The sequence below is a fragment of the Apteryx rowi genome, unplaced genomic scaffold (genome assembly GCF_003343035.1).
Source record: "Apteryx rowi isolate R43461 unplaced genomic scaffold, aptRow1 scaffold_123, whole genome shotgun sequence".
Classification (NCBI taxonomy): Eukaryota; Metazoa; Chordata; class Aves; order Apterygiformes; family Apterygidae; genus Apteryx; species Apteryx rowi.
Window position 1 is genome coordinate 1,584,740 of NW_020447453.1, and position 13,096 is coordinate 1,597,835.

The following is a 13,096-nucleotide window of genomic DNA, read 5'->3' on the forward strand; positions in this document are numbered from 1 at the left end:
CTCCCCCTCCATTTGAAACTTAGCTTTCCCTTCCTTTAACCATCATTTTCCCTGTCTATTTTGTAACGTGCAAATTCTGACACATTTCTTGGACGCCTGGTCATTCATGGGCAAAACAGTGCTGAACTCAACAGACTTTTAGGTTTACGTTCCAGTGATGCACATGAACAAACAGGGTGTAATATAAGAGAGAAGAAGATCACTTGAAATCCTTGGCCTCGATGTCATTAGCTTTGTCTTCAGCTTTCCACGCTGCTGAATACAAAATCCTAAATTTAGGCAGACTTGATTCCACCTTTTATACACATACTTATGCTGGGCTTCTGCTGTGCCTAGATGATCAATGCTTTACATCTATTTGCAACAGAAACCTTGCTGATTTCTAGATCAACCTTTGGGGTATGAAAACACAGAAGTAACAATATTTTCCTTTAGAACATAATTTAGGATTTGATTTCATTATGAATAGTTAAATTGTTTGTCATTGTGTTGATTTAGTTGTGTACTCAAGTTGTGTACTGTTAAGATATCACATATCTACGAGTGGAGTATAATACTTTTAAACACTGAGTAGCAGTTTGATTTTCATTATTTTCAGACTATTGCCCAATCTCCTTGTCTTATTTTGACTTTAAAATATGTATTTGTCCTAAAGATGGGTTAGTTCATGGTGTGATTACTGAAAATACCTTTTTGTTCATTTTCCCCCCCTTTCTGTGGGAAGTACAAATTTGACAAATGTCTGTGAATCTTATTTTTGTTTTATTTTGTTTTACTTACTTTTGTTTTTTAGGCCTGATTCCTATTTTACAATCTGAAAACAAATGAAACACCCCAGATTGGTGGCTATTAGCCTAAACTATCGTGCTGCTTGATCTGATGCAGAAAAGCGTAATACATCTCTAGCTGTGTTCAGAAATTCAGCATTATTTAGCTGATAATGAAAATTGCTATATTACTCCAGCTGATGAGACCACTTATGGCTGTCTCAGTATCCAAATAATCAAAGGTCTATCAGGTAATTGGTTCATATGTTCTCATTTTAAAACGTTTGACCCCACAACGTGTCCTGCGAAGTGAGGACATGACAACATACCAAATCCAAAGGGATGAAATCCTGGCCCTGCTGAATTCAAAGGGCAATTCTGGACTTTGGCGTCACTGGTGTCCAATAAGAGAGTAACATCGTTAGTGAACAACTTCAATGAGAAGAATTGAGAGGCATTGACTAGAGGCACTTTCTAAAATAAAAGCCATAATCTGAGCCCTCCCTTTTTCTGCAGCCAAGCCGACTTATCGTGACCTGCCCTGTCCCCATGCATCCGCCTTGTTGCAAAGTGCTTGTGCTGGGAGTGAAGCCCSGCTCCCCACCGATGGGTGTCTCCTGGCTGACAGCAAATGCAGCCCCCGGGTGCTCCCGCAGCCCTCTGGCTCTCCAGTGCCCTTCGCCTTTCTGCCAGCTGGAGGTGCTGGGGACCCGTTCAAGTCCTGCTTCTCTGCATGGTCACCTTATTTCCCAGAAACTTGGAGGAACTGAAGGGGTTGAGCCTTGCTGTGGCAGCTGGCTGGTTGCAGGGCCTGGCGGGGACAAGTGCTGCACACCCCATTTTGGAGACGGGCCCATCTGAGCACCCGGCAGTGCCTCAGCCCTTTCCCCCCTTGCAACAGCATCAGCACAGGCGCTGCCGTTGCTCCATGTCAGGTATATGCACACACACACACACACATATGCAAGTGCAATTAGAAAAGACCAACAAAAAACAAGAATGAAAGATCATTAAGGCTTTTAATGGTCCCACCTGGGACACAGCTGGTTTTGGATGAGCTGCTCACCGAGCGCAGGGTTAAGTGCACGTCTCTGAACGTATCGGAGCCTTCGGTTGCAACGCAAATGGAAATGGCGGGTAAATTACACCCAAGCAATCGCAGCTCTGCCTCTTTATATATACCTGTGTGGCAAAACTATCATTTGTTATACAGTATTTTTTCTTCTTCCCTGTCTTTCTTCTGGTTTTGCTGGTGGTATGCTGAGAAAGAGGCAGGGATATTCAGAAAAAAAGATACGGATATCCTCTGTATCTGAGTTAGCATTATCAGAGATGGCATAAAAACGTTCCCCAGAGAAAACAGAGAGAAAAATATTGGTCTTAAATTGCCCAGCTGTGAAACACAGCAAACGCTACAGGTAATGGAGTCAATTCTACCACACACATTCCTGCTGCAATCGCATATATCTGAACAGACTGTAATGGGAGAATTGTACCCAGTATTTGCAAGTTAATTGAAAAAAGAAAAAAAAAAACATAGAGAAACAAGTTCTCCTTAGCTTTATCTGCCTTGATAACAGCTATCACACTGAATATATATCACAAGCTTTAAAGGCACTCTACAAAACACATAATTCTGCAGATCTGCTAAGGTATTCAAGAGAAAGTAGAAGGGCATTTGATAGGAACTAACTTTTTTTTGCCAGTCTGAACACTGAACATTATCAACATTGTTTATAAAGAACAGTATCTGCGGATTGATAATTGTAAGTAGGTGCTTTCATTGGTATAGGAAGCAATCTCCTTGACCTTCAGGAGAGAAGAAGGTATAAAAACCAAAGTATTTTTCTTGGCCAACTGTTTGTGCAGCTGTTGAATTTCTAAGTGTCTGAGGAGGACGCCTTTTGGGGAAATTTTGTGAGAAAATGGCAACTTTAAGTGAAAAAAAGACCTGCAGTGAACGGATGGAAAATTTCCGGCGTTTCGTCTGGAATCCAGAAACAAAGCAGTTTATGGGAAGGACCTTAATTAACTGGGGTATGTTTTCACACCCAAGAGTCTTCTCTTCCTCCAGTATGCTTAAAAGTCTTGAGGGGGGTGGGTCCTCCTTATGAGTGGGATACGATGTGGTGACAGCTTTTTCGTAATTATTGAAAGTATTGGTTTTCATATATGCTTCTGAATCACCTCTAGAGCTGCTGAGACATGTTCTTAAAGCTGAAGTCTGTTTGCTACACTGCTGTTGAGGTGAAATTACAGAACAAGACTTCACATTTCAAAACTGTTTCAGAAATAAACAGGTTTTAGAGACCGGTTTAGGGGTCCCGTGCAATCTAGACAACAGGACAAGAAGAAAGGGTCCTTTAAATTGAATAAATTAGATCAAAACATTGATCTGGGTGGTTCCTACAAGCATAAGAATATTTTAAAACAATTCTGGTCCAAATATTTCATAAGGACAAAATTTAACACATTAGCACATTACTTAATTTATTAATAGCCAAGGATTTTGTTTATGATACGTTTCTAGCATTGTTGACTATAGTGAGTTCTGGTGTACGGGAAATTTTGCTTAATTTACTTTATGGGTTTATATTACTAGGGCCTGCAGAAATCAGGCCTCATTGTACTTATGCAAAAGCAGCAGCATGATGCAGAAGCCTGTATCTGTGCTTTTCGTCTTTAGATCTAGCTGGGGAAGTATGGGAAAATAATTTTTGTCCAGTTCTCTGGAAACACATTATGCCTTTCCAAGATTCCTTTTCTGTATTATTGTCTGTTTAACAGATCTTCTCTTTTATCACAGCACACTAATGCACATTTCAGCTGAACCTCGCTCTCCATAGCCAAACTTGTGTCTGCATCAACAATGTGTTTTATGATCTATATTCTGGATAGTGCAACTCTACATATTTTAAAGAAGGTCCCTGCTCTTCCCACAGATGGTAATGGGTAGCTGCAGGTTTCTAGAAGAAATTTTTTCTCATGTGAAACCTGCTGGCAGAGCTTATTGGCCATCCTGAGAATTCGAGTTTTACAGAAAATCAAATGTGAACCTTTCCAGCTTGGAGAGGAGAAGGTGCGAAGAGGTGCCAATGACTGCAGGAAGTGATTTCTGCCTTGCAATGAGCTGCCCACCCAAAACACTCCCTGGTCTTCTGTATGGCACCAGCAGTGTGTAAGACACGTTATGCACATATAGAAAGAAACACAACATTATTCTAAATCTCATACCAGGAGAATAAAATAGCAAGAAGATGCATTTTGCTGAAGATGATTTCAGCTGTAAAAGGCAATGAAAGGATACAGGYCTAAAATCAACACGCTTGAGATAATACTGAAATCTGTGACATAAATAATAATACTGGCAACTTGTTTTTGTCAGTGAAATGCATGGGCTGTTTTGCTTATGAGCAGATGAGCAGATAAATGGTCTTAATATGTGAGGTTAGTTCAAGAAGCTGCACAATCTCTTAAACTTTAAATAACCTGAGCTAAGCACCAACTACCTCAAAAAATGTCTAGTGTGACACCGTCAGCTGCTGCATCCAAACTAAAAGATGTGGCCAACAAAGAAGGGCTGAATATTTGTTCTAACCTTCACGTCCTTTCTTGCAAAGCCAATTGTTTCTACAAGAGCATTCTTTTGAATTTAGAGAAAAAGATTGGAAAATGCCAGCCCTGGTGCCCAGCTCCGCTCGGCCCCCAGCGCCCCAAACCAAGAGTTTTAACCTCCGTTTCTTCCGCAGTGTGGATCAGCCTCTATTACCTTGCTTTCTACGTGGTGATGACGGGGCTGTTCTCGCTTGCCTTGTACTCCTTAATGCGGACGCTGAATCCGTACGAGCCGGATTATCAAGATCAACTGAAGTCCCCAGGTATTGCTGCTGGTCGGACCCTCTCCCGCCTGTGGGGTGTCAGAGTTCCCTGTTTTCCGCCGCGCGTTTGGGCTGGGAGGCGCTGGGAACACCCCGGGGGCCAGCAAAGGCAAACATGGAATAAACGGAGCCGATTCTGCCCAAATGATCCCTACGCGGGTTAGCCACAGTGTGAAAACGCATCCTAGGTCCTAGAAATAGGGGTGCATTGATTTTCTCCATTTATGTTGTGGTGTTAGGGTAGGATGGGGCCTAACCACAGCCCCGTCCGCACCCCTGCCCCAGGGCTCAGGCACCTCCTGCAGGCTGGCAAAATAATTCCTGTAAAATATTAAGCCTGGCTTTTTCCGAAGCCGTCTCTCACGGTGCAGTACGTGCTGTTTCTTCGACCTGATGCAATTATCCTGGTATTTTGTTGAAACGATTTTGCAAGCTATTCTGATGTTAACACAGATATTCATGAAAAGAAAAGTTTAGAAGTAGCACAGATTTTCAATTACATAACTCACAGCTGAGACGGTTTCAGTACGTGGTTGAATCCTTTCTAACAAAGACTGGGAATCGAGTACGTTTACAATAACAACTCTTCATGCAGTGTAGTAGCTAGTGTCGACTTAAAGAAATTAATCTATGCCTGACCCTTCGCCCCTGCCTTCCCTTCACTCTTCTTTTCTTTTGAAGGTGTGACATTACGACCGGATGTTTACGGCGAGAGAGGATTACAAATCTATTACAACATATCTGACAACAAAACCTGGGATGGATTCGTGACAACTCTTCAGACTTTTCTAACAGGTAAAAAAAGTAATGAGGTTTCCGGCATAATATTGAATAGACCTGCTGTCACACCTCCCTTTTTAGGTCTGAAGACCTTAAATCAGAGAATCAGTGTTTCCATTTTCTATTTGTCCTCCTGAAATTACAGATTTTGAGTGGATAATATATCTTCTGAAAAGGTACCAGCAAATCCAACAAATGTAAATATAGCTATTAAAAGTAGAGTCCTGTGTCAGAGCTTTTTCTCCTTATTATCCTGGACAGTCTTAATAAAATAGAGGTATTTTGAAGGAACAGGGGAAGGAAAAAAGGTATTTAAACTAATCTTATCTAAACAAATCTAATATTATCTGTGACTACAAATATCAAAGTGCCATTACTCTTGTGAAGCCCTTGCATACTGTCGTCAAAAGGTATAGCCAGAAGACCTTAGTCACTCTACCTGTTCATATCTTAATACATTTGCATCTCTTGTGAGGCTTAATTTCATACTTCTGTGTTTCTAATGCACATTTTGAGAAAAGCTATACCTGAAATGAACTTTATATGGAACTATCGACACAAATTGCCAGCCCTAACTCAATTTGATCTTTTTTTTGTTTTTGGCCTGGGTATTCTAAAATAATTAAATTTAAATTTTCCTCATTCCATCTAACCTCATTTTCCCTTGAAGTAAAGTCCCCCATGATATAACCTCCAACATGATTTTGGGATGTCTAGTTTATATATGAAAAACTTCAGAGGGGAATTTTTCTTTCTTCCTTCACACATCTAGCATATACGCCAGCTGCTCAGCTTCTGAATGTCAACTGCACAAGTGACACATACTTCATCCAGGACACCTTTGATGGCCCAAATAAAACAAAACTATCTTGCAAATTTACATCAGACATGCTTCAAAACTGCTCTGGCCTCACAGATCCCACTTTTGGATTTCCAGAAGGAAACCCCTGTTTAATTATAAAAATGAACAGGGTAAGTACAATCTCAAGTGYTGCACAGGAAAGGATTCATCAAGAAACATCAGATAGCATAATTCTCATTTGGGGACTTGCTATATAATCTATTGCCACAAACATTAAACTCTGCTTTGTACTGGAAAGGCAAATACTGTGCTTTTTCTGAGAGGTTCTGCAGGGTTACTAGAGAACTAGTGAGATATTTTCATCGCATCTAGGAAAGTAAGAGAGGGCAAAGTGCTTTCTAAACAGACTCTTTGAAGCTTTGGTGTTTGTTTAGATTTGTTAGCATCTCCACAGTGCTATTATCTGACAAGCTAGCATGTAAAACAGTTTATCTTCTGCAATTTCAGGATCCTGTGCCTGCAGTTAAAGTGTTAGGATGAGATTGTAAATGAAGGGCTTTCAGAGATGCGATACTTGCACATCTTATTTCTCCGTGCTGCAGAAAATACCATTAGCTGAACCTGTAAAAATAAAATTCAAGACTGGTGGSTATTTCTTCAGTAAACACCATCAACACATTATTTGAAGAGGGAAAAGGAAGTCTTCCATGCTTCCTTTAAATTTTTCAGGACATAGCAAAAGGGACGAGGATTTTGTTTTTGTGTTCAGGTAAGAGCCTGAGGCATCTAGTTCAGTTTCAGTACATCAACAAAAAGAGTTCATATTTTTCACCAGTTACTGACAGACAAAATTACTCGTTTTTTGGTTCGGTTTGCACTGTAGTCTCTGGCAATGAGCGTTTTCAAGAGTCTGTGCAAGATCCAGCTCTGAGAGGAGAGACGTGCACCTGATTTTTGCAGGTGAAACGCAGGCTTTCTCCTCCAAAAGTTTTTGCTTTCTTCAGCAAGGCTGCGTGCCAGCCCGGGATGGAGAAAGGCATGTTTATGTTGCCTCACGGGCCCTACTTTCTTTTGTCTTTGCCACTACAGAACGTGGTCCTGATATTTTCCTAGGATAAAATGGGCCCAGGATTTTCCGCCAATGCCAGGGTTTTCTAATACCACATATAATGAAAAGCACAGGGGATACAGCTTTTCTTTTTTTTTTTTTCCCTGCAACTAGCTGCTTTAACAGACACCCACTGCCTGGGCACCAGGAAGAGCAACCATCACACACAGGTGAATAAGCGGGACTTGGCACTAGATGCAGTGCTATCAGCCCTGGATGGAAGTGAGCACGCCTGCATTTCCCATCCAGGGCTGCTCGGGAAACGTCCAGCCGCATGACATGTTTTTTTCTCCCAGCTACGTAAGATGAAGTGATCTGTTGGACAGTGCCTTACCAAGCAACATGTTGAGCAGCATCTGAACCTGTGTTAATCCTTTGCTCATTTTTATCTCACAACAATTTCCTAGATGAGTAATGTGTGTTTTCTACTTCAGATTATCAAATTTTACCCTGGCAATGGCACTGCACCAAGAGTGGACTGCACCTATGTAGTAAGTATATGGGGTCCAAGTTTCAAAGATTTCAAGCACTGCAGCAATGACAGCAAGCAAAGTGCAATTGTGATCAGAGAGATTACCCTGCATCTCTGGAAATCAGATTGTTCTGGCAAAATACAGTAGGATTACTCTTAATTCTGTGCACCCTTTTGCACCACTAAACATCCTAAGAACCAAAAATTTGGCTCATTTTAAATCACTTGAAAAACTGCTTTTCTATGCTGCATAAATTATAATAGTGAAATATATTTGCTTTAATAAGACATTTGCTCTTTGCTTTCTGTTCCTGATAGGGAAGTTCATAAATCAGAGCAACTCCTTCAGGCTTTCTGCAAATTTCAGCTGATTCTAATTCATTGAATTCATTGTTGCCATATGAACTCTTGACTGTTTTTCTTGGCAATAGTAGCAGCAGGGGATTTCCGTTTTTATTTGAAAAATAAAAACAAGACTGGAGGTAAATAGACTGCTGAGTTTCAATACATATTATATGGCTTTTACCAGCAATAAAACATTTGTACAGGGCTGACTTACAATTGTATAGACATCTCTTCTGTCTTACTTTACAAACAGGGTGATGATTCTCGCCCACTTGAAGTAGACTACTACCCCGTGAATGGTACCTTTAACCTGCACTACTTCCCTTATTATGGAAAAAAGGCACAGGTGGGTGTCCGGGTCCTTGAATTTGTTTTTCTTATAAAATGAAATATCTGGAGCATTTATGTCATCTTACATGAGCTGGACAGAAGTTTAATTTTAAGGCTGTATGTCTAAACTGATAGTGTAAAATTAAATTATCTTATGGTTTTTCTTTCTCCTAGCCCACCTACACTAATCCTTTGGTAGCTGTGAAACTTCTCAACATTACAAGGAATGAAGAATTTAAAATAGTGTGCAGAGTGATTGGAACTGGAATTATTTCTGATAATGTTCATGATCCATATGAAGGAAAAGTGGAATTTAGACTGAAAATAGACAACTAAGCAGCAATATTAACAGAGACATTTCTGAAAAACTTGTGCGATATGAGGAGTGACTTACCCATTATCACTTTCATTCATATTTATTTTCTCGCTATGATTTCCATATAAATTTACTCAAATTACAGTGAAAGAAGACATTTTCTACTGAAAGATCATCCATATAGCTAAAAATCAAGATACCACTTCCAGTGTGTGAAGGAGATAGCAATTAACTTGATGTACATAGCTTACCAGTCCATGGCTACCATATGTTGATGCCTTCATGCAAATACTTGCATAAAACAAGTTTCCTCTCAGCTGAGCAGCTATGACTTCAAAGAAAACAAGTATAGTATCAAAACTTTATAGTATCAAAACTAACATTTCAAAGCATAATAAATTATTGATGTATAATACTACATTTGGGGCATTGTAGAAATAATTAGATAGGTAGAAAAAGAAATCAATTCAATACTTTGAAATACCAGCAGTATTGACTACTGCAGTAGAATTTCATTATACATTAGAGCTCAATGTCTTGTATAGAATGTATAAATTATAAAAGTGTATTAAAATTATCCGTATCCCGATGYATTATTTTTTTACTCTTCAGCCAAGTCAGATTTTTTTAGTGTGACTAATCAGTGAGTGCAAAAGAAGTGACTTGAAGTCTGGCCTCTAGCTTAAAGCTTTTATTGTATCACTTACAATTTCTGTATGTGTACAATTTAATAAAAAATGATCAGTAAGAATGTAACATCTAGTTATAGCCAGAAAAATTGTGTCAATTTAATTACTAGAGTATTTGCTTTGAGTATTGGCAGTAAGATTTGCAATTATGAGTTTTGCTTACCTGAAAATATCTGGAAAATGAAGATGTTAAAGTAACAGTAAGTTGTTACGCGCACCTAAAATTTGACAAGTCTAATTCTACCACTAGGACTGCTGCAGTAGCACTGCACAGCATGTTTATTTTAGATGATGACCAGGATGCTTCAGCCAGAGAATAAATGTTACACAGAAAAAGGACAAGAAATCATTTTCAACCTTCCTTGACTTGACATTCTAGAAAGCGGGAAGATGGAAGAGATAAACCTTGGTCACGATAGTAACATTCAGATAGTCAGCTTATAGAAAGAATCCAGCTGGAGGGGAATATTTCCCTGCTTCAAAGCCACAAACAATATTTGAGCCTTTTGCAGAAGATCTGAGCATTCTACATTTCAGAAACAATAAGAAAATGTGTCCTCATTTATATTCTCCTCCCACCCAGCCTTTCATGTTTCAATTTTTACAGTAGGATTTTGCCTCTCTTAAAAGAGACTAAATGAAAATCAACCCCATATCCTTGTTGGAACATAAATCTCCTCTTGTGCATCTTTCCAAAGTAATATGGAAAGCTAATGAAATAAAAGTTTTTTGATAATGAAAATAATAATTCATGCTCAAAAGTAATCCAAGGTTGTCTATAAATGGAACATTTAAATATCAGCAAGAAAACAAAACTCTTCCTTTGGTCTTTCTAAAATAGGCAGATTCTCTGCTTGACTGTATCTGATTTAACTCCTACACTTTGCTTGTTTGAATCAGGGATGCAATATCACAAGCTCACATTGTAATTGTCACTACAGCACAAAATGGCAAGCTGCTGAACAAATTTCCCGAGGACTGGTATCTCAACAGCCGCAGCTTCAGAACTACAGCCTACACCGACTTTGTAGAAAGGCCTTTGATGGAATAAATACCTTGAAAGGAAAGACCAAAGCGTCCCAGTGTTCACCAAAGGATGATGTGTTCTGAGGTTTAGAAAATGGCATGATCCAGATATACTGGATCTGGTTCTTTAACTACAAAACTTGAAGATTTTCATTCTGAATTTAGATTTTTTCTTAAACTTTTAGCCATCTGAGATGATTCTCTTTCTTTACTGGAATTGCAAATAATAATAATACAGAGCAAGGTTTGTAGCTAATAAAACCAAAGTAGAGAGGTCTGTGAAAGCTGTAAGTGTATTAATCAGGGTGTAATTCCAGCTTGGCCAGAACCCAAATATAAGCATACTTAAATAGTGTAACCAACTAAGTATTTTGTAACACTGTGATGGCACAGGCAAATACAATGTACAAGCATTTCATGTAGTGAGCAAGGCAAGCGTCACAGGGGCAAACAAAGGCTTGCGTAGTTGCACTCCAGAGGCACCCAAGTGACAGAAGCTGCAAGATAAAAAGCAAAGATGAAGCTAAGCACCGGGGAATGCAAACTGGCAGGGCATCCTGCTCAGTACGCAGGACGGATGACCGGCAAAACCAAAACCAAGTTAAGCAACACCGGAAGCAGATGAGATCCCCCTTTTGGGAGGGGTGCAAGAAGCATAAAACACTATTAATGACTGSGGAAAGGTGAAGAAGGATATCTGGCTGCTTCAGCTCCGACTGCTCTTGAGGAAGAGTTCTCAAGCCTGATCACCCTGACCTTGGAGGCTAGCAAGGACCCCAGCAATTGATGCTAACTGCACAGCATCAGCTCCACGGTACTGTATAGTCACAGCTAATTTAGCATACGAGTGTTATTGACTGACGGTTTTATATATGTAGCAACAATGATTAATAATGTGTAAGAACTAACCACTAGCAGAAAGTGTGTTGTTAATGAATGAATTTAGTAAAGTTTTGTTTAAAAGTTGAAAATTGGCCTGATCTATCAAACTTTTAAACACTCCCATTGCAACAATCTCTAATTCCCTGATAGACACACACGCACACAGAGATTCGGTTGCAACATTAGAGATACTTGATTAGATCAATCAATGCAAATGGGGAAAAGCTAATGAAATACTATAAAAGTTTTTCTTTGATTACGAAACAGAAGCAGCGTATTTTGGAACTAAATGCACATCAAGAACAGATTCCTGAGTTTAACTAGATGTCCATTGGCAAGGATATCTGACAGAAAAGGCAGTTAGTTCCCATCTCTGGAGCAGAGGAAGGGGGCAGGTGGGCATTATCAGAAGAGATGATTGGGTCATTACCAATAATAGGAAAAAGGACAAACGAACTGTGCAGCTATGCAACAGAGATTAGTGGAGAGAAAAGGCATAGGGAAGATTGTAACATGCCATGAAACCAGCATAATTGATTCCATGATTTTTCTTATCCAATAAATTTTCCTTTCCAGACTCATCTCTTGAAGGTGTTACATTGATCTCCCGTGAAGATCAGTGCAGAGGACAGAAACATAGCAGTTGCTTTGAGAGAGATTATTTTCCTATTGACACCTGTATCTGTCCTTATGAATATCCTCACAACTGGTAAATCCAGTAATTGAAGTGTACAGTCCTAATGTTTATTAGTTTTCCTTTATCATTTTTAATAGTAGAGTGCAGAAAAATATTGAATACAACTTCTTTGATGCTCAGAGGAGTTTTTCCTATGCTTATGTGACTACAGCAAATTCAAAATGGTATCAGTTTTGAAAGGTAGAGGCCAAAGTACTATATACTAATAATTAAGTCTTTCCTTAACAGCCACACATGATGAACACGGTATCATTGTAATTGCACTTGAGAATTCCTTCTCCATCCTATCACTTGATATAACTGGTTTTAAATCCTTTATCTGCAAGAAAAGTCAGGGAGAGATTGATTCAGCAGCAAATAAAGCTGTCTAGCCATGTGCTACTTTCAATAATTGGATGGAGAATGACAACTGTATCTTGTATGCTTGCAGAAAGAATACTTTATGCTTTGCATATGTGCCCCCTGCACAAGCTTCATTTCTTTCAGATACAAAAGCTGGAGCTCAAACAAGAATACCTTGTTTAATATAAAAATTTGTATGAAAACAGGTGTTGTTTTTCCCCTCAATTTACTTGGAAAAGTTCTCCTTCAATGGGAACAAAAACTGTGTTCACTTTTCCCCTCCTGATTTTCAATTTCCTTTTATTGATACCAGAGTGATAACAACTGATGCATTTCTTTGACTCATATTTTTGCTCATATTTGCTCATATTTTTGCTTATTTGTGCTGATGAAGGCACAAGGGCTTGTAAAGCAGGCACTTCTCATTATGTTAAAAGTACAAGTAGGGCTCAGAACTCTCTTTTTAGGCTTCCATTTCATCTCTCTCACTAGCTCTAAAATGAGAAAGAACTGAATTCTGGAGAGATACCTGAAGTAATGTGCTTCATCATTCTTTCTTATATGTGGGTAGTCTTATTGTCACCACTGTGAGAATTCTATTGTTTCAATTAAAAATATGTTCCAGGGGTTTATTACCATCAACTAGATACCTAATTTTAATT

The 13,096-nt window shown here is 39.2% G+C and overlaps 1 protein-coding gene across 1 annotated transcript; it reads left to right on the forward strand.

The window, feature by feature from the left end:
• The first annotated feature begins 2,692 nt into the window (after positions 1-2,692).
• Positions 2,693-8,818, forward strand: ATP4B (ATPase H+/K+ transporting subunit beta). The gene is made up of 7 exons (XM_026055485.1): positions 2,693-2,804; positions 4,517-4,645; positions 5,327-5,440; positions 6,198-6,397; positions 7,770-7,823; positions 8,406-8,498; positions 8,657-8,818. Exons 1-7 carry the CDS (start codon positions 2,693-2,695, stop codon positions 8,816-8,818), a joined length of 864 nt encoding a protein of 287 aa, XP_025911270.1.
• Positions 8,819-13,096: the final 4,278 nt, after the last annotated feature.